Source organism: Eptatretus burgeri, chromosome 11, assembly GCF_056783735.1.
Source record: "Eptatretus burgeri isolate ZD-2024b chromosome 11, Ebu_testis_v1, whole genome shotgun sequence".
Lineage (NCBI taxonomy): Eukaryota > Metazoa > Chordata > Myxini > Myxiniformes > Myxinidae > Eptatretus > Eptatretus burgeri.
In genome coordinates, this window is record NC_140971.1 from 17,439,113 (window position 1) to 17,461,607 (window position 22,495).

General features: G+C 47.2%; 1 protein-coding gene across 4 annotated transcripts in view; it reads right to left on the reverse strand.

Moving 5' to 3' along the window:
* Positions 1-22,495, reverse strand: part of LONP2 (lon peptidase 2, peroxisomal) — a 73,863-nt gene that overhangs the window by 17,593 nt on the left and 33,775 nt on the right. For all 4 annotated transcript variants that reach the window (XM_085845383.1, XM_085845381.1, XM_085845382.1 and 1 more), the window contains 5 exons: positions 17,465-17,606; positions 15,961-16,111; positions 8,298-8,424; positions 8,047-8,174; positions 7,806-7,948 (listed from right to left, as the gene is read on the reverse strand). In XM_085845383.1, the coding sequence (XP_085701509.1) occupies positions 7,806-7,948; positions 8,047-8,174; positions 8,298-8,424; positions 15,961-16,111; positions 17,465-17,606 (691 nt within the window). The remainder of the gene's footprint in view (positions 1-7,805; positions 7,949-8,046; positions 8,175-8,297; positions 8,425-15,960; positions 16,112-17,464; positions 17,607-22,495) is intronic.

Below are 22,495 nucleotides of genomic sequence, written 5' to 3' on the forward strand. Positions count from 1 at the left end.
AAGCAGCGTGGGAATGAGGGTGATGCGATGGTTACGAGGGCGAGTTGTGACGGTAAAGGTCGTGGCTGTTGTTGTGAAGCGGCGTTGCGGTTGGTGGTTGTTGTGTGATGGCTGTTGAGACGTGGTTGATGGTGGTAGTAATGGCGGCTGGTCCAAAATAAAGATAATAAAAGAAAAACGGCTATCTAGAAGGGTCGCAGCCCGCATGAATGACATTTATTCCCTCTAAACAATGGGTTTGGGCCTAACTACACATATACTTACAGAGATATCTCACCGAAGGGACCTGAATGGTGGTTTGCGAATTTCGTCAACCACAACATTACCCCCTCCCCTTTTTACAGACTCGTCCCGAGTCGTCAAATTTTCGTGTGCCATCATGTGTAGTTTTCCCCTCGTACATTTTACCTAAGGATCCCTGAGTGCGACATTCATGGTATTCGTGTCCCCAAAATAAATAACCTGAGGGCTGAGTAACTACCCAAACAAACTCACTCACACAGACGACTTAAATAAAATTGCCGGCGCTATGACAGACATGCCGGGGGCGCACTCATATTTACAGTACATCTTAACCTTAACTTACAAATTTTACACTAAACCATGGCCCAGGATCAATGAACTCTGCAAAAAGAAAGCAGTTAGCAGGGAGCCAGGCTGCTCGCATGCAGTCTCTGGCTCAAACAATGCAGGTGACAGGGAACGTGGCCGGCTGCTCACACGCAGTCCAAGGCCTTCCCTTTTGAACTGAACGCAGTGAACCACAACGGTGCATGGGCTGCACAAACGTAGTCTCCGTGCCAGCTCAAGTGGCACACGCAATGAACACAACGAATGGATGGATGAATGGTTTGAACTGAACGCAAACACGGTGCACGGGCCGCCACTGCAGGCACGTGTTGTAGCTGCCAACAGGGCAGTTCTTGCAGCTTGCAAACTGTTGCTTTTACGATGATCCCGGCGCGCATGGAAATGAACAGGGGGGGGGGCAAAGCAAAATTGAACGGGGCTGGTGAACGTGGGCAGTGGACATGGCATGGCAAAGGCAGCAGGCAAACACAGCCCGCAGAAGAAGGCCGCTTCAGGCAAACCCAGCCGGCAGATGAACTGGCCGGCACAGGCCTTGCAGAAAACAGCTGCAGACGATCCGGCCGGCACAGGCCTTGCAGCACAGCAGCTGCAGACGATCCAGCCGGCACAGGCCTTGCAGCAAAACAACAGCTGCCGATGAAGTGAGCCGGCCTTTGCCTTGCAGCAACGCAGCCAGCAGATGAAGCTGGCCAGCCTTTGCCGTTCAGTGGAGGTTGGTGGAGGGAGTGCGGTGGTGCTGGCCACTCGGAAGGCGGGCTCGGACCTACCCTACGGTCTCCCTCCCAACCTATTGCCTTTGCCTGTCACTGTCTATACCCACTCCCTTAATTTGTCAAACCCCAATTTAGCCCCAACTTATTTTTTATTTTTACTTCCCCACTATAAATCGTCCTCTAACCCCCTTTATCATCCTTGTTCGGCTAACCGATCCTGTCACCTAGCCTACTCCCAACCCCTACGTTCCCTTCCCGGAGGGGAATAAGGGAGAGCTAGCATCCTGTGTCGAGGCCCAATTCAAGCCTCAGGATGGCCTCCCCAGAGTTCAGCGATCTATAACACAAAGTGGGTCCAGCGGCCCACAACGAGAGCGAGGGGATGGATGGTGCGGAGGGGTACACTTCCTATTCTACCCTAACCATTTAACTGTTAAACTACCCCGGGGCTTTCAACAAGCGCCTCTCGCTTAAACTATTGGTTCTATAAACCCAGATTCCCGTCGCCTGTGTTGGTGTCCTCACGATTTCGGGCCTCGCCCCCCAATTTTCTCTCCGTGCCCTCACACGGTCTCATGGCTGGGATACGTGGCTCCCTTTGGCAGGCACGACCCTCTGCCGAATCTCCCGCTATGGCACCCCCGGGTACTACACTGCCTCCGAGCCTACCAGCTCCCTAACACCGGGGAGTGCCCCCCATGGCACCTCCCCTGAAACGCACACGTGGCAGGCTGGCTTCCCAGGCCCCTTTCCGAGGGTCACCCGTGCCCACAACACTGCCCACGCGGCTAATGGCGCCCCGGGCCCCCGCACCAAGCAGGCACACCCGTGCCCACTACGCTATCCCGGCCCCCCACGGGCCCTTGGCCTACCACGGCCGACTAGCCTGGTGCCCGGGGTACCCACTCAGCGATACTCACCTTTCGCAGCCACGCTCCCAGCCTGTCAACAGGGCTCCTGCACCCCTCCAAACGGGTTTCGAGCCTACTTCCCCACCAACAACAAAACGACTTCCATATTTGTTAATTTGACTAACCCACTAACTCAGTCTACACTGACCCCGGGGTCCCTTGGGCGGGAGTCACTCCTCCCCCCAATCACTCATCGCACCATGCATTCCCCATTCGCTCCACTCACACAGACCCGCTGGCCTCACTCACTCACCAAGCACATGCTTCCACTTCACTCACCAACTCTTCAACACACACACACCACTGAACTCTGCCATCCTTCTATCTGCATCCCCTAACTAACTCGTGCTCCCACGTCGTCCCTTAAACTACAGCACGTTCCTTTTAACACTACGTAGCTAAACTACGTCCCCTCTACACACTCACTGTCTGTCACTGTTCTCAAATGTCCCAAAAATTATTTACCCAACCTAAATCTCGCTATCATCCCTCTAACTAATCCATTCCACGGACTCCATGAGGACTTACCCCTGCCCCATGAAGTCGGTCTAACTAAGCTAACCCTTCCCCCTAACTAGTTTCCATCCTGTGCCCAGGTCAAGGCGGTCTTCCACCCCTTGCCCAGGAATCCTGTGCACCCGAAAGTGAGGCTTGCTTTTTTTCTTTTTTTCCATGCGCAGCACCAGCGCGGCAACTCGCAGCTCGCGCACTTTGCACCTGCCCGTGACGTCATGCAGCTGCACGTGTACCTCGTCCCTCCTTGGACGGTACCATCCGGCAGGGATACCCCTCCTGCCAGATTCCAACCCCACGTGCAGCCATGACGTCACCGTGCGCATAAAAAAAAACACAAGCCCCACGTCTCGAGGGGTTCCCCACGCGAACACATGTGCTTTGCCCGTTGGAGCTTAACACACACGATCGCGTGGAGAACCCGTCCGGTCCAAATCCGTTTACCTGCCTAAGCTTTGTCCGTCCGCGGGATCGGCAAATCCACCGCGTGCGTTTCCGGACCGGGACTTCACTCTCGCAAGTGAGCACGTGGGGGCCTCGTGCGTTGCACAGCACGGACCTCGTGCTCACTGCTGGGTGAACCCGGCACGGTCCCCGAAACAACTACAGCCGCTACTCGGCTTTCGTTCCTCACATGTCGCCGTCGTCGCCATTCAACACACGCACTCCCGCGTGTTACGACGCTAACACTCCATTCCATTACATTCACCCCGGGAGACGCGGCTGCATGTTCACACATGCCCACCGACATCTCCCTTACATACCGCTCTCTCACACACACGGTCTCCCTTGCACTCGGCCGTTCACTCACGCATGCCATTACCCTTGCACACGTGGCTCCCCTCACTCGCGGCCTTCCACTCACTCGTGCCATTTCCCTCACACAAACCACACCACTCACACACGCGGGGGCACTCACCCGCGGTTCCTCATCCACACACCGTGCCTCACTCATACACCGTGCCTCACTCACACACGCGGGGGAACTCAACCGCGGTGCCTCACTCATACACCATTCCTCACTCACACACGCGGGGGCACTCAACCGCGGTGCCTCACTCATACACCGTGCCTCACTCACACACGCGGGGGCACTCAACCGCGGTGTTTCATCCATACTGGCCGTTTCATCCACACACACGGCCTCTTCCACTTGCGGTGCCCCTTTTACACACGGCGTGCTGGGAAGCACGTACTCCGGCACAATCGCCACCACACCACTCACACACGGGGTCGCTTCCACACACGGTGCCGCACTCACACCTTGCACCACACACACAGGGACAACCACACTGGGGATTCGTGTCCCCACAAGGGTCTCCGGGGCCTCTATACCCCCCAAGCTCTCCGTGCACCCGTCCACAGCACCCGTCCCCTCAACCTCGCAAAGCACGACCGAACTCACCTGGTCGTGACTCGCCTCAAGGGGGCATACTCCCTCCCCTCGTTCCTGGAGGAGGCCATCCAACTGCTCGCACCGGGTCTCTACCCAGTCCGCGAGTTCACCCCCATTATCCTCCACTACCTCCGTGTGTGTGTGCGTCACTTACCCCGTCTTCATCGTGTAGTCTTCCCTCTATCGTTCCCATCTCCCGTGTCTCTGCCAACTCAGTCACCTCTTCACTCTTTACCTCCCTTGTCTCAACTATTATTTCCGTCTCTTCCCTTGTTATCTCCCTCGTGCACGTCTCCATCACCCCAATTAGTTTGTCCCTCTCGGTTACCGTCACTTTTTCCGTCATGACCCTCGCCCAACACGCCCCCCGAATTATTTTCTCACCCGCCTCCACCGCGGGCCCGACAGCCGTTGCACCCCCTCCCAGCTCGTTCGCTCCTACACATGGAGTCGCCATTTTGAGCTCCCTGGTCACTGCCTTCATGCCCGCCTGCAGGCTTCGGCCCATGTTCTGCGTCTCACCCCGCAGCTTTTTAGTTTCTTCCTTCATTTGCTTGTTCATTCCGTTCATTTGCTGTGTATTCGCATCCATCTTTTCGTTCATGCCTTTCATTTCATTTGTGTTTGCATCCATTTTCGTTTTCATTTCCGCATTCATTTGTTGCGCATCCGCATTCATCTTTGCCAGCATGGTGAATAGCTGGGCCATGTCGGGTGCGCTTGGGTGAGCCGATTCGGCAAGGATCGGGGAGTTTTGGTGGAGAGGGGGAGGGGAGGTGTCATACACCGCGGCCGCTGCCGCACCTATTTCGGGCTCTGGGTTCAGTTGGGCGAGTTCATTTTCCTGTACAACCAACATTTCCTGCACGGGGATTTCATCCTGGACCATGGATTCTACACATTCTACATCCATTTCTAATACCCCCGGCTCCCGCTCGCCTTGAGACGCCATCTTGCTTCTCGTAAAGGGTTAATTTAGCTCGCTCGTAATTTGAAGGGAATCGGGGGTCGCTCCTCTCACCCCTGGACCGATTCCCGTGAATTTAGTTGGAGACAGGAGAGCCCATTTTCCCGTTCTCCGATACCAGTGCCGCGAGGAGGGCGATGAGTTTATATTGCACGACCTGACACCAGTGTTGCGGATTCGCGCCCGCCGGCGTGCGAACGGCCACGTAACTCGAATCGCGGCACGTCGCCCACCGGACGGACAATCCCGTCGTGACCCTCTCGGACTAACACTGGGAACTAGTCACGGCTGGACCTTTCGGCCTCACCACGATCGTGCCAATCGGCCCCCGCGTGGGATAGGGTTGCTCGCCAAATTCGATATACCTAAGTACCCACACGGAGGGTAGACCGGGCGATCGCACCTCGCCGCAGGTCGACTTCGGACACGGGCCACTTTAAGCGACCCGTTCCGTACTATCGGGATAACCGAGCGGTGTTATCGTCGGCCTCGACGGTTCGATTAATTATCGGGCGTTTTAGCCCACGACCAACCCTTTACGTGAAGTAAGATGGAGATTCAATAAAGGAAAAGACGAAGCGAAACGGGAAAACAATTCAACATAAAGCACATTTATTTCGCGATGAACGGAAAGCACACATATACAATTACACCAAAAGCAAATGTAAAAGAAGAAGAAGAAACACACAATAATGCACAAAAAGCAAATGTAAAAGCAAAAGACAATGCAGAGCTAACCGACTACCGAGCACACGGCAACACTTATACAGTTTTACTTCACAGACGGCGCCGACAACACATATACTCAAAGCAAAAGAAAAAGGGACCACCCTCCACTATGAGGGGGCAGACGGCCTGGGGCCGAGACCACGTCGAGCCTACCCGTCTGGTGATGAGCCGCAAAATGGCGCTGGCGCCCCGACTCCGCGGGCCTCGCGGACAGTGTCTGGAACGGGGTGGGAACGGGGCCCCCTTCTCGCACTATCTCAGCGCGGGGGGAAACAGGAGGGGGTTGTTGATGCTCGGGGGAAGGAGGATATCTCCCTGTCTCGGGTCCCGCGACGAGCGTCTCCACCACGACCTCGGTCGCGTTGCCGGCCTCTCCTCTCCGCAGCTCCCCGACTCTGACACGAGCACCCCCTCGACTGCCTTCGCCGCCGCCACCTCTCCACAGCTCCGTCCAACCGCCCGCTCCGACTCCTCTCTTGACTCGTCCCAACTCTTCACTGGCTCCGAACTCTTAACTCTCTCCCCTCCGTACTCTTAACTGACTTGACTGACGAACGCAGCCCCTTATATGCCCCGTGGCCTCGCTCCTTCACCTTCGACCCTTTACCTCCGACCCTTCACCTCTAACTGGCTCCCCATTGGACCGAGGAAAAGTGGGCGTGAATGCTTTTTGATCCATGAATTTGCATATAGCGATATTACTCCAACGCACCTGGAGGCGGGGCCAAATTGCCCCACGCTCGCCGATAGGACGGAACAGAAGTGGGCGTGAGTCGTTTTTGATCCGTTTTCTTCGGAAAGGCTGTCGCTTTTGCACCCCTGCTCGGTGCGCGCCCTGCACGAGTCCAGTATCGGCGCCCACAAGCGGCGTGGGAATGACGGTGATGCGATGGTTACGAGGGCGAGTTGTAACGGTAAAGGTCGTGGCTGTTGTTGTGAAGCGGCGTTGCGGTTGGTGGTTGTTGTGTGATGGCTGTTGAGACGTGGTTGGTGGTGGTGGTAATGGCGGCTGGTCCAAAATAAAGATAGTAAAAGAAAAACGGCTATCTAGAAGGGTCGCAGCCCGCATGAATGACATTTATTCCCTCTAAACAACGGGTTTGGGCCTAACTACACATATACTTACAGAGATATCTCACCTAAGGGACCTGAATGGTGGTTTGCGAATTTCGTCAACCACAACAATATATATATATATATATATATATATATATATATATATATATATATATATATATATATACATATATACATATATACATACACACATACATATCTATCTCAATCTTTCAGGGCAGTTTTGGCAAAGACCGGTCTACTCCGAGGGCCAGTGGGTGGAATTTTTTTATTTCAACTTTTGTTTTTGGCTTTTTAGCAAGTTGTCTTCTCTTCCCTGGAAGGCAAATCCAACCAAAGGTAATCTCAATGCTTTCCAAAAAGTCTGCACCAAGTGTGTGTCCACTCTCAGGAGAGCCAGAAAACAGCATCTGTCCAACCTCAAAAATGAATTTTCAAATTTGTCTCCCTCTTCTAAAACCTGATGGTGCCTTGTTAAGTCTGTCTCTGGAGTATGCTCCCCTTCCATCCCTTCCCTCACTTCAAATGGCACCACAAATGGCTCAATTCTGTGTTTGCTTCCAAATCTTGTATCCCCAACCCCTCACTCTCAGTACCCATCCTTCCCTGTCATACCCAAATTTTTGCTTTCGTTTCCATCTCGTCCACCCCTTGCGTTCCTTACCTGCATCCCTTGTTTGTCTGTCTCCATCTATTTTCTCCCTCCGCCCTGCTGTTGGCATTTTCCCCTTCAGCTGTTCATTTTGTTTTGTTGTGTCCTGATTCGTTCTGTGTTCTAGCTCTTCCACAAGCCTTGACTATGTACATAAAAGTGCATCGCCTCCTAATGGTCAAATCCAACATGTGACACCTGTACTCGTTCCACCATCAGCCTGAGATTACCATTACAAAAGTGGTCAAAAACTTACCTCCATCTCATAAATCGGAGCTCCGAGGATGTCTCGTAGGGCATGATCATCAATGATAATGGGCATTTCAGGCAAAGGATGTACATCATTGCATGCCAATTCAGACAAAGGTACAGTCTCTTGCTCCTCAACATCTTGCCTCTCTAAAATAGAACCACGATGTCCATGGAATAAGGATTCTCATCGACACCAGTTCACACAATTTCACATCATACAAGAAAATAATCTGCCCTTTGCATACCTTGGCATTCATTGTGCTTATTTTTCTTGGACCCCTCAATCCAATTCTCAGCCACACGTACAGCCACAGCACGGCACACAGCTCCAATTTTGCGTTCGAGCGTACGCACTCCAGCCTCACGTGTGTACCTACATAAACATGGATTTTTTTAAAAAACAGTGTCTGAGGCTCATAGAAGAGATTGCACTGTACATATAATCACATGTAAGAGAAGGACAAGAGACAATGGACAAATATCAGTGACAAAGTACCTGCTGATAAGTGTGGACAGTGTGGCAATTGGCAACTGCATATGCTTCTCAGTGAGGCCATGCTGCCGAACCTGCTTTGGAACCAGGTGCCGAGCAGCGATCTCCCCCTTTTCTTCTTGTGTATAGCCTTCCCACCCCAAACACAGTGTTCCCATCAAATGCACTTATTTCAATCTATATTCTTTACAACTATGGCAGGGAATCAACTGAGGTAAATGATATAGATAGTGTTACAGATTTCAGAATCCGGTCTGATGACTGCATCCACACATCCAGGTCCTGAGTTATTTCCTTAAATGCATGTCCAGATTAGCCCCATCCCCATGTCTAATGGGCTTTTAAATGTGATGCGTTGAGAAGGGTGAAGAATAGATCCTCTCTCTTATGGGAAGCTTTTTTCTTTACGACAGACACATTTATGCACATATTTCTTTCGCGAGCGCTGGCGCCCGCCTTATTTTTCCTCAACAACGTTTATGCACGTATTTCTTTTGCGAGTGCTGAGGCCTGCCCTTTTTGGAGTGCACGGGTTGTCATGGTAATGGTGTGCAAGTGGGGCGGGGTAAGCTTGGGGGGACTCTGCACCCGCCGAGACGGGCCGCATAGATAAAAATAATTGGAGAGGTCTGTTCAAAAAAATGAGAAAGAAAGCGAGAGAGGAAGGACGCAAGAATAGAAGCGAACAAGAAGCGGGCAAGCGAGCCAGAGAGGGTGCGAGCGTGCAAGCGAGCGAGTGAGTGTGTGGCTGTCTGACCAGTGCCAACAACGAGACAATTCGTCCTTCCCAGTGCTTGAGCAAGTGAGCGTGTGGTGCACGTGTGGGTGTGAGGAGCGCCGACAACGAGTGAGGCATGGGTCGGTCACGAGTGAGAGGTGGGTCAGTCACCGACGGACCGTGCGGGTCACTTGACGTCACCAGTTTCGTGAAGTGCGAGGAGCTGCCCATGTCGTAGCACCAGGGTCTAAACCCGTGACAGACGATCTCGGTGCCCCCCCCCCCAGACGTCGACTGGCGTTCAAAGGCTGTAAGCGAGTAGGTGCACGGCAATGCTGCGTGCTGGCGACGGACAAGACATGCACACACACATTTCTGGACGTTTTCACATTCCACGGACCACTTCTCTCGAGTGAGCGAGATGACTCTTCTCTCCCCCCCCCCCCCGCCCGAATGATCTGCTGGGTCCCCTTGTCTGTGTTTAGTTGTAAGTAAGTCAACCTCCGATAACCATCTGCTCTCTGTCTCTTTCCTGTCATTTCGATTGCTTTGGAATTTATTCACTTATTTACCTCAGAAAATAAAAAATTCTTTTTATTCATTTAGTTCCTTATTAATAAGTCATTTGTTGACTTCCAACCTGTCCGTGTTTGTCCTTTCCTTCTATTGGTCTAGCATTGTCCGAACCGAGATTGACTGGGAGGTAATTACCACAGATTTTACCAAAAATAGTCGGCACGCACCAGTGGTTAAAACGCTCGGCCGCCCTAATTAAAATCTAATCGAGATAAGATTGGTGCTTTGCCGAGGGCGCGCTCCTCGTTCAGGTGACCACAAGACCTCGAGTTAAATGGCATAATTAGATAGTGGACACTGGAACTCGTGGTTAACTGGGTGGTATTCGTGGTTTTAAAACAACCCACTGTACCACAACATTAATTGTGAGTGGTGGCCCCAGGTCTGGCTCTTCCGAGGACAACCAGGGATTTATCCCCGAGTGACAAACGGGTGTCTCAGTATCTGTGGCCGCAACATTATATATATATATATATATATATATATATATATATATATATATATATATATATATATATATATATATATATATATATATATATATATATATATATATATATATATATATATATATATATGAAAGTTTGTTTTTGTTCCTTTATGCATTCAGATCAAGAGGGAGGTCGAGGGCTATGTTTGAATAAAACAAATTGACCACAGATAATTGGCCTTCAGGCCTCAATTGGTTGTTGTGCTTGATACACTAAACCCTCATATTCACTGAAACGTATTTTCCTCACAAACCACATCACCGATATAGTCCAATGCATCAGAACAGTGAGGTCTCATGGGGTTGTGCTCCCCATCTGGATCCACCCCTCGAAGGGGCTGAAAATGGGGGTTTTGCCTAAAATTCAGGTAATTTATTTTTAAATCTTCTCAGAAACCAATGGCCAGATGCAGACCCCATCTGGATCCACCCATTTAAGGGGTGTAAAAGGGGGGGGTTGCCCCAAATATTGGCATTTCATTCAAAAGTCTTCTCAGAAACTGCCAACTGGCTCCAGACCATGCGGCATCATGACCATGCCCTTACCTTAAGTTGTGCTCTCCATTGCCGTATTTCCCTTGGAAAGGGGACCCACGGCCTCCCTCCCCTAATCCCTCATTCACTGAAACATATTGTTACGGTTGCTAGGGTAGATGGAGGAATTTCATTGGAAAGATAGGATTAAACAGAGTTGCTTGGTCCGTGGACGTGTAGGAGACATCTTGATGTAAATTAAGTGGGGAAACTGTGAGCTTAAGTGTTACTTGTCACCACACATGGAGTGGTGCTGTGTTAATTAGATAGGGATCAAGGCCAATTTCCCCCAGTATGTAATTGCCCCCATGACCTTTTCCTACATTTTTGCATTTACAGGCCAGCAATAAGAGGGATCCTTAAAACAAGAAGCAAGTCATAATGTGCCGAGCAGACAGAAGCCCTGCCGTCCCAGTTTCATGCTAACAAGTCACACCCAGAGGTGGATGATTGATGGGTGTGACGTCAGAAGTGAGGAGGAGGAGGAGATGGTTTGTTGGGTTGCGTTGGGTGTGAGGGATGCGGTCAAGAGACGACGGAGCTTCGAGATGGCGTGTAAGATCAGGGCATTACGGCTGGCTTTCCTTCAACGCATGAAGAAGACGGCACGATTCTCGTGACCGTCCCACTTCAGGAAGGGGAGCCATTGCCCCTTCCCTCTAATCCCTCATTTTCACCCTGCCTGTTGTAGAAATAACTGTCAGTCCGCCACTCGGATTCGCCATTTAATGTAGCATACATGAAAAAGACAGTATGAACGTGCCAATTGTGGTGATAGCACCATGAATTAACTCCTGTAATAATATATGATTTTCGCTCCAGCATCAACAAAAATGTCCCCCGTCTTGCTTTATACAGATTTGCATTGCCTCCATTTACGTCGATTTGAAGTTGCGCCGTCAATCAATAGGTACCCAGGCTTTCAATGACATCTTTACATTGAAGGTACATCGTTCAAGCCACGTGCTATGGCTTTTTCCGTCGCCAATTTTTCCTGAGCCGCCCAGTCTCACGCAGACGTTGACATCAATAACATTATGACGCTTGCAGGCACGCACACAGCCACACATGGTTTGCCGTTTCAAGTCGTGTTGGCATTGAAGTGCAACGGAGGTTTTGTACAGTGGTACCTCGCACTTCAATGACGACACGGCAAACCGTGCTGATGTGTGTCGGTCGGCAACTTTCAAACAGTGTTGCCAGATCTGAAAAGTGGAAATATCAAATTTGAATCTCAAAATTATTGTATTTTTAGTAAAATTATTGTACATTGTCAAATCTTTGCACAAGGATAACAACATTTTACTCACCAATTTTGTTTAACCTCTGTCACACTTCAATGACGACATGTCAACGACAAACCATGCATGGCTGTGGTGTGCTGTGCGTGCCGGCAAGGGCAAGCTTCATGGATGAAAGAACGTTCCTGCAATCTGTGTGTGCACCGTGTCCTTGTCGGGCTATATCTGTACCTGTACCCCTGTGCATAATATTCCAGTACGAAATGTACATTTAGTTTTAGATTTAGAACACGACACCACATTTAGTACACTACACCACCATGGCCACTGTTCATATTCAAATTCTTTATTATTGTCCACGTAAAACATGGAAATTTGTCTTACACTGGCAATTCAATTCAAATTCAATTGACTGGGCAGCTCAGGAAAATTGGTGATGGAAAAGCCTAAGCACTTGACTTGAATGAGATAGCTTCGATGTAAAGTGTACTGGACTATATTCTGCCTTTGCGTTGTTCAGACGTACTGTACTTCCAAAATCTTTGCATAGTCATGTGATTTATATCGTTAAATGTCGTCATTGATTTTATTCATCACGAGTTCAAAGTGTGCTCGTGGTGATGGGAGTGAGCCTATGGCTAAAAGTGTGTAAAACTGTAAAAATTTGGAGGTGAAATTGGATTTTATAAGCAGAATGGGGAATGGTGATCATGCTGTCGATGTTGGTCGGCACTTATGTTTGCCTCTACCAACCGTACGGACAATTTATAAAAATGCAGAACAAATTCGTGAAAGTGCTAAACGTGCTAAGCCATCAACATCCAAATTGATGAAGTAAAGGAGCTTTTGCATGGAAAAAAATGGAATGCTGGCCATGTGGATGTTGAGAATGACATGCGACAAACTTCCTTCTGGCTTTCATCCTTCTCCATCTGATTATCTATATCTATATGTATAAATCTCTATATGTTGTTGCAGCCACGGGTACTGAGACACCAGCTTGTCACTCAAGGGGGATTAATCCCCGGTTGTCGTCGGAAGAGCCGGACATGGGGCCGCCGTTCACAATTAACGTTGTGGTACAGTGGGTTGTTTTAAAACCACGAATGCCACCCAGTTAACCACGAGTTCCAGTGTCCACCGTCTAATTATTCCGTTTAACTGGAGGTCACGTGGTTAGCTGAGCGGAGAGCGTGCCCTCGGAAAAGCACCAATGTTATCTCGATTAGATTTTAATTAGGGCGGCCGAGCGTTTTAACCGCTGGTACGTGCCGACTATTTTTTGTCAAATCTGTGGTAATGACCTCCCAGTCGATCTCGGTTCGTACAATGCTAGACCAATGGAAGGAAAGGACAAACACGGACAGGTTGGAAGTCAAGATATAATTTATTAATAATAAAATAAATAAATAAAAGGAACTTTTTATTTTCTGTGGTAAATAAAGAATAAATTTCAAAGCAAAATCAATCAAAATGCCAAAAAGAGACAAAGAGAAGATGCTTATTGGGGGTTGACTTACAGCAAAACACAGACAAGGGTACCCAACAGATCATTCGGGGGGGGGGGGGGAGAAGAGTTGTCTCGCTCACCAGAGAGTAGTTGGCCATGAAGTGAAAATGTCCCGAAATGTGTGCGTGCGTGTCACGTCCGTCACCAGCACCCAGCCTTGCCGTGCACCCTCTCGCGAACAGCCTTGAACGCCAGTCGACGTCTGGGAGGGCACCAAGCTCGTCTGTCGCGGGTTTGGATCCTGGTGCTGCGACACGGGTTGCTTCTCACACTTCACGAAACTGGTGACGTCCAGTGACCCACACGGTCCGTCAGTGACTGACGCGCCTCACACGTTGGTGACCGACCCGTGCCTCACTCATTGTCGGCGCTGCTCACACCAACACCACACGCTCGCTTGCTCAAGCACTGGGAAGGACAAATTGTCTCATTGGCGCTGGTCAGACACCCACACGCGCACCACACGCTCGCTTGCTCACTTCCGGCTTGCACGCTTCCTCTCTGGCTCGCCTCTTCCCTCGCGTGCTTACACCCGCTTCTTTCTCGCTTCTCGCGCTTTCTTCTCCCTCCTCTTACTTCTCTCGCCTTCTCTTTTTTTGCCTCAAAACGGACCTCCAATTCGTTTTATATCAGCGGGCCGTCTCGGTGGGCACAGTCCGCCCCAAGCTCTCGGCGGGCACAGTCGTCATGGTAACCATGTGCTCCAAAAAAAGGCGGGCGTCGGAGCTCGCGAAAGAACGTTGCTGAGGAAAAATAAGGGCGTGCATCAGAGCTCGCAAAAGAAATGTGTGTAAACGTGTCTGTCGTAAAGAAAAAAGCTTCCCATAAGAGAGAGGATCTATTCTTCACCCTTCTCAATGCATCACATTTAAAATCCCATTAGACATGGGGATGGGGCTAATCTGAACATGCATTTAAGGAAATAACTGTCTGAGGACCTGGATGTGTGGATGCATTCATCAGACCGGATTCTGAAGTGCGTAACAATATATTTATATATGTATATATATATTTATATATATATATATATATATATATATATATATATATATATATATATATATATATATATATATATATATATATATATATATATATGCAGTTCTCTCTCTCCTCTCCTCTCCTCTCCTCTCCTCTCCTCTCCTCTCTCTCTCTCTCACAAAGCATAATTTAGTTTTACTGCACTGTACAGTGTGGCCACCATATCCTGTCACCCCTGATAAAAATTGGGGCTTCAATGAGATTGTTACACAGCAGCGCTACAAAACCAATGATGACCTTAAACAAGCAGTGAGACTTCCTTTTAATCATATCACCCCACAAATGCTCTGCAAAAATGTCCCACAGAACATGGCACAAAATTATTCTCTATGATGATAATGACGGAGCATAAACGGATCCACATGACACTTAAGGCCCGTGTCATTTGCTGTAAAATGTGTAATAAAGTAAAAGTACTGCACTGCAAATGTATGTGGTATAACTTGTAGAACCCTTTTGTGTTGTCAGCTAATATGAATATATCATCAGAGATGGGGAATCCCCCACCATTGAATGAAAAAGGTCAAACATATTCCAGATAATGAGGGAGGTGAATTGGAAACAAGACACCATATGGTCATCATCTCGAAAAAAATCCCCAGGGGTGAGGAACGTAGAAACCAAAAATAATTGAAATCAGATAAGCGGTTTTCCATTTATTACAAAAAACTTTTTTTTCAAGATGGCCGCCCTAGTCGGCCATCTTGGATCCGGCCACACCCAAAATAAATAGGGTTCTTCCTTTTCAGGTGGTACATGTGACCCAAATTTCAAATCGATATGGCGAACAGTTTGAGTTATCGCACTCACAGCTATAAATGTTGACACCCGGATGGACGGATGGACGGACGGACAGCCGGATGACCTGGGTGACAACAATATCCCCCTTCTGCCACGCGGCGGGGGATAATAAAACGCAATGTCTTAATATTTACAAGGGGTGATAAGACATTGTGGCTACCCTGAACTTTAATAAAATTATTTCATTTCGATTTTTTTATTATCAAAATAGGTGTTCGAATGAGTTTAAATTATCTCTGTTTAAGCCAAAAAGGTAATATCGGAGGTGAAAATGATGACGTCCCTCCCCCACCTGCCCCAAGCCATATTCCAGGAATATTTCTTATGAGTAAAATTGATTCGATTGAAGTTGCACTTTTCAAGAACACTTCCGAGACGTAACTTGAGGCATCCCTGTACATTGTTTTCGGCCATGATGAACACAATGGCTCTAAAATCTTTTTTCCTAGCTTCGTGAAAGTTGTGTAAAACCATAATTGAATGCAGTGAAAACTACTAATTTGCGGTAGTTTTGTGCATCAGAAATGAACACACTCTGCAATCAATGCAGGCCTTGCCTGAGCATACGTGGATAATATCTGAGACATCTACTTCAGGCTTCTGCTATACTAATGGGGCATGATGCTTGGTCCCAGCTCGACCTGGTTCCAGCACACAAAAGCACCACATTTGATGGTAAACATAAGGCATCAGTTGACAATTCCATCAAAGTCAGACGTTAAGTGCAGTTTCAGATTTCATGTAGACCATCATACCTGGCACCTCAATCACCTCCATACGGTCAAGTAAAGCTGGAGGAATGGTAGTAGTACGATTGGCTGTTGCCAAAAACAGGACTTGTGAGAGGTCAAAAGGAACATTCAGGTAATGGTCTGTAAATGTACTATTTTGCTCAGGGTCCAGCACCTGTAAAGACACATTCAATTGGGACATTTCAATATTTTGCTACTGTGACAATCTTGACTGATTATGTTTAACTTTTGGGGCTTTTTCATTGAACTCAGAAGATTGTTGAACAATCCTACGATTCATTTGCATTTGGTCACTGGCTTTGATATAAATACAATTATTTTATTATGGACCCAAGGCATCAAAAAGCTACATGTATCAAACAAACGGTTTTAAATGGAGTACCTCACTGCCATTGGAGCATTTATATTGCATCAGATGTGGCAATAAATACGAATTGTTGCTCCCAGCTTGCCCGCTCGATGACAGAAGACGTCATTTGCATTTTTGCCGCCGCATCCCTTCCCCATTTAAAATCCCGTGCGGGCACGGGCAACTTGCGAGTAATTAAAAATGTATTTTTGGTTCCACAATAATGACAACTGCAGTTTGAGTTGCCGGCTCCAATGCACACGTTGCCTGAAAGCATTTCCACCCCAGTGAGACAATTTCAGTCTGTGTTGTGGAGAGATTTGCAAGTTAGGGATCATACATTTTGCAGCAATTCTTTTTCTATTCTTGTTTTTTTATCAATGGGTTGATCACAGCCGATACATGTTGGACGTCTCCACTTGTTGCTCATGATCGGCTAATCTGAGTTCCAACTGCCATCACCCCAAAGCCATTTTCTATAAGCTGGTCAATCCTTGTTATTACTGATATTGATTCCTTTTTCATTTTTCTTTCTGTTCTCATATAATTTATCCATCTGCTCATCTCTCATCATCTCCTGTTCATTTACTCACTTCTATTTACATTGCTTTGTTAAATTTTATTTTTTCAATTGCAGTGCAAGTTGCAAAAGGTCCATTGTGCTGATATTTACTGCAAACAATGCATTATCTCAATTAATTTTCACATCTCATTTCATCAAGCAATTTATTTCACAAATTTAAGTTTGTTTTTTTTGTAACACACAACATCCATCCATCCATTGGGACCATCCTCTGTGCAGAGCGTTGGTGCTGCTTAAGCAGTCTCCTTGGCTATTGGGCACAATCCTGGACGGGTCGCCACTCCGACACGGTATAACAGCATGCTGGCACTCCTTTTGCCGACCTCGGGAGCATGACAGGCAGAGTCAACCCCACCTGGTATTAATTCAACAGCCGAGTGTGATTTGAACTCAGGATCCTAGAATCCCAAGCCCACCACCCTAACCATGAAGGCAACACAAGGCATACATAACATCACTATGAAAATAAACAGAAAGCAAGTAGAGAGAAGTAAAATAAATAATCAAGTGTTTAGATATCTGAGCATCTGCAGGTTAAATAGGCATCACAGAAATAAGCTCAAGCAATATGGAACCTCAAGCAAGGCAGCAGAGGGATCTCCATGTATTCCCCGGCCAAGCTTGTCCACCTCATCGAGAAGAAACACTGGATTATTCACAGCGACCGCACGCAGACCACCAATGATGCGCCCCGGCATGCTCCCCACATATGTGCGCCTGCAAAGCAGAAATTCCCACTTGAAGCAGAAACTCTCGCACATTTCACACCTAACTCTCAAACCCTCTTCTGAATGCCCCCTCAAAATTTGTTACCCATGCAAAGTTAAAGATCTCATCATTTACTAATCTATTATATAATGTGAAGTGCGGCGTCTGTGTGCTTGTGCGTTCAGCTGTCTCCCGTTTCTGATGGCCGCTTCCGGTGCTGCTTTTAAAAAAGTCCGCATGGAGGCAAAGCTCAACTTTCAACCAGAAGCAATGCATGATACAAACTAGAACGGGCACTCGTAGAGAGCATATACCTTCGCCGCCGCTACTGTTTTGCTCTTGGCATGAGTGTGGGGAGGGAACAGAACAGAACAGGGAACATTTTAGTGCTGGTTTCATGTGAATCGGATCAGAATTGACCGCATTATGACCAAAAAACGCACATGCGTAAGGTCGTGACCCCCCTGACCTTTGACCCCCAACCGCTAACAAGAGTAATGACGTCATTGTGTCATGTCGCATATCAATAGATCGGGCATTAAATTCTGAACATTTTGGCATTAGTTTCATGCAAATTGGATAAAAATTGACTTCGCTATGGCAAAAAGACGATTTTGACATTTTCATGACCTTGACCTTGACCTTTGACCTGATCGCTCCCAAAATCTAATCAAATGTTCCTTGGATAATAACCAATCATCCCATCAAATTTCATGCGATTCGGTTTAATACTTTTTGAGTTATGCGAATAACAAACAAACACACACACATATTCACAAATAAATAAATAAATACACAGCGACCAAAACATAACCTTTCGTAGAATGCGAAGGTAACAAGAAACATTTCAAACGAATAAATAAAACTTGGAATTGCAGTTTGTTTATAAACAATGTCATAAGATACGACCTCAGCTGACAGGATGGCCTCGAGGTACACACACTCGCATCTAAGCTGTCTAGCCTGGGTTCAAAACCCAACCAGCTATAAACTGTCATCCTGATGTTTCATTGATTGGGTGAATCGGCAATGTGTGTGCCATCCCTCTGATGGATGCTAAACTGGGCATTCCATCTACTGTTACCGATGAGGTAATCAACATTCGTTATTGAACATTAAAGATTTCCATGGCGTCCTTCACAAAGTCCAAAACTTTGGACCTCTATCTCTGAAACCACACCAAGGAAAAATTTGTAACTTAGCACGTAGCAAGTACTCTTCATGGGGAATGAGTGTGATTTTTGATGATGTCATAGTTGCCTTCGTTATGACGTCAATTGCATATGTAGAACGCCACATCCGATCAGCATGAAAATTTTTGAGGATCATCTACGAATAAAATGGTCCACAATATTTTTTTGATGCAGTCATCGGTCACGTGATTCGGCAGCCATATTGTTTTTTAAAAAGAAAAAAAAAATTGGATTGAATTTTTTATGTGCACCATTTTTTAATCCAGAGATGACCCTCAAAAAATTTCATACTGATTGGATGTGGCGTTCTACATATGCAATTATGACATCATAACGAGGGCACCTATGACGTCATAAAAAAATCACTCATTCCCCAAAAAGTACTTGCTATGTGCCAAGTTTCAAATTTTTCCTTGGTGCTGTTTCAGAGATACAGAGGTCCAAAGTTTTTCCGTTTTTCCAATATGGCTGCCACACCACGAGACCTACGAGATCATAATTATCATTGAAATATTCTGCATGAGTAGTTGCACCAATGGTGAAAATTTTGTCTCTCCGACAAGCGGTTGTGGAGAAAACATGAAAGTTCTGTGCAGATAAACAAATGGACCCAAATGCAATACCCTCTCCGAATCCTTTGGCGAGGGTAATAACTAAACTTGCGGAAAGTTATAATTAGATGGGACGTAATAATGTAAGGCGTGACGTAATTCATACGGTTCACCAGAGGCTCGGGTTTTATGATGAAAGAAAGGTACATTAAAAAAAAAAAACAAAAGGGATGTAATCAAGGCAGAGATCCACTATACACCGTCCAGTTTATACAGTTCATCATTTATCTGCTGCTAACCCCGCTATAACCTGGCCGGACCAACCTTTTACCTCTGTGATAAATTTGGTAGAAATCCGTGCAAAGGTATGGGAGTGTACATATATGTAACACACAGACAGAACGACATTTATAGTTATGGATTATAATGCATGTCAGTGTTCAGCTTCCCTGACTACACCCCAATAAAATAATGTGCTGCCATTGCATGAAGCAGTACAGGTCAGCAGGCCTCAGACCTTCGGCCTGGGTGTTAGTCCATGGCCCAGTGTAATTGGAATGATACCAGGTATATAACCACAATGTGTTATACACATAAACCGAACGCATGTTTTTGCTTCCTGTATATACATCGGGTTATTTTTAATATTAAATAGGCAAAGCCTCGAAACAAACGAAACACGGTGGGTTCGAAAGGTTCTTCTTATTCTTCATTTTGGTTCTATTCTGGAATCGGCTCGAGCGTGCGTTAAAGCAAACTAATTTCTATCTCTGGTTTGTTATCCTGGTCGTCTTAATTGGTTTCCAGTCCACAAAAGATAATCGGTAAATGAAAATTGCTTTTCCTTTTATTTTGCTGAATCGACCCAAACACGGTGGGTTAGAAAGATTATTTTTCTTCATGTTGGATCCAGTATCGGCTCAAGTGTACATTAAACCAAACTAATTTTTCTCTCCCAAACATTCATTGGGACCAGTCGGGATCATGTATTGCAAAGCCATTCTCGCTTTTGTTTCCAACTATTTTCTCTTAAAAGACTTAACCAGGGACCATAAAACCCACGTCATTATAAAGGTCTTTGTCGGATGACTTTGGGGAATCTCGTGACTTTGTGAAAGGAAACATCCATCGCTATTTACTTTTAATGATGTGTATATATGCAACAGGAAGGAAATAATTGTTTTTGGGTCTCATGGTCACTTGAGAGTTGCAATTCCATGGGTTTTCTATATATCTCGTAGGATTGTGAGTTGGGCTATGGCACAGAGGAGCCGTTTAGATTGCGGTTTCTGTGAAGTCGGTAAGAGCATGATGGGGAGGGGAAAGCGTTAAATATTCCACTGTTTCGATGTGGAAATGCCCGTTTGCTTTTATGAGTGGGAGGTGGGTGAGGAGAGGGCAGTTTTTTTTGGTTGAGGAGAGAGTGGGAAGGAGGGAGAGCAAAAATGGAACATAATTTGGAGGGGGAGGTTGAGGCATTTATGTTGGGGGGAGAGTTGAGGAGGAGGAGGATTTATGGTGGGGGGAGGGAGGTAGTTTGAAGGCTTGGAGTGGGGAGGGAATTGATACCTTAGGGTTGGGGGGTGAGAACTTGGGGTTGGGGGGGTGAGGATTTGGGGTTGGGGTTGGGAGGCAGAGGTTGAGGACTTGAGGTTGGCAGGTGGAAGTTGAGGACTTTAGTACTGCAGCATAGCAAACCAATTGTTTGACTTTTCATAAAAGCACCAAAATTGGTACATATGTTGAATAATGTATTCTGAACAATTCTGGATATGGAGCCACTCGAGATTTTGCCTTGGTCAGCTTTGGCGGCCATTTTCCAAAATGGCCACCATTCTACTTTAACAACATGGGATATGTCATTGTTATTCTCTTTGTAGGTTTCTCAAAGGTGATAAATACTCCATGTGATGTGCATTTACAAAGGAAAACAATACAAATGTCATTTGTGTTGATTTATTATATTTTCAACCATTATATTGGGGAAAAATGGTCATTTTTATGGGAAAATCCATTTTCGCACACAGCATCAGTGACAGGTTCAGAAGTATTTTGTTGTGGTGGTGATAGTGGTGGAAGTGGTGTTGTAATTGGTACTATTGGCTACATGTGGCCCATGCTGCAGAACATGACCACCGTCGGATTCAAGTTCAAACCGTAGACACCGACGTCGTCGTCTTGGCGGTGATGGTAGCCCAGGCTACCACCATGCGTGGATGAACTCTGGATTGCCTTTGGGACGGGCAAGAACTACCGTTATATCCCTGCCCATGAAATAGCTGCCTCCCTCGGTCCACAGAAGGCACGTGCCCTCCCTGTCTTCCACGCCATGACCGGATGTGACACGGTATCAGCATTCGTGGGGCATGGGAAGAAATCTGCCTGGGCTACATGGAACTCATTTCCAGAACTGACAGATTCTCTTGTGACCCTGACCACCATGCCAGTCAACATCCAGGATGACACAATGCACTGCATTGAAAGGTTTGTTGTGCTCCTCTATGACCGCACCAGTCCATATACGGACGTCAACGAGGCCAGAAAGAAACTCTTCGCCAAGAGGAACTCCGTCCAGCGCATCCCACCTACCTACGATGCTTTGGAACAGCATGTGAAGAGATCAGTCTTCCAGGGTGGCTGCGTATCCAATTTCGGAGCCCACTGTGGCCAAAGATGTTTTGTGGTGAGGGTCTCATGGGTCAATTTTGCCTCCTGTTCCAAACGTTGAATGGACTGATTCACCTCTTCCCGCAGGATCTTCTGGGCCCGCACAACCTCCTCCAAGGCTCCGTCGCGAGTTTGTAGCTGCTCCTCAACCAACCCGGACACTCTACTTACAAAAGACGGCTCTACCAGGCCTTTATCCAAGATTTCATCTTGGCTCATAATTTTATCTTGTTCATCCAAACGAGCCTCCAATCCTTTTACCTCCTCCGCCAAATTCATCCCTTGCTTCCTCAGCTCTCCCCACTCTTCAACTTGCAGCTGCATACGAGCATCCACACAGGCACGATGACGTTCCAGGCTTTCATCCACTTTATCAACCCGAATGTTCGTTGCATCAATTTTATCTACCAATTTTTTCCGTATGTTTTCCCCCTCCAATGTAATTTCTACCTTTGTTTCCTCCAATCTATCCTCGAATTTACTTTGT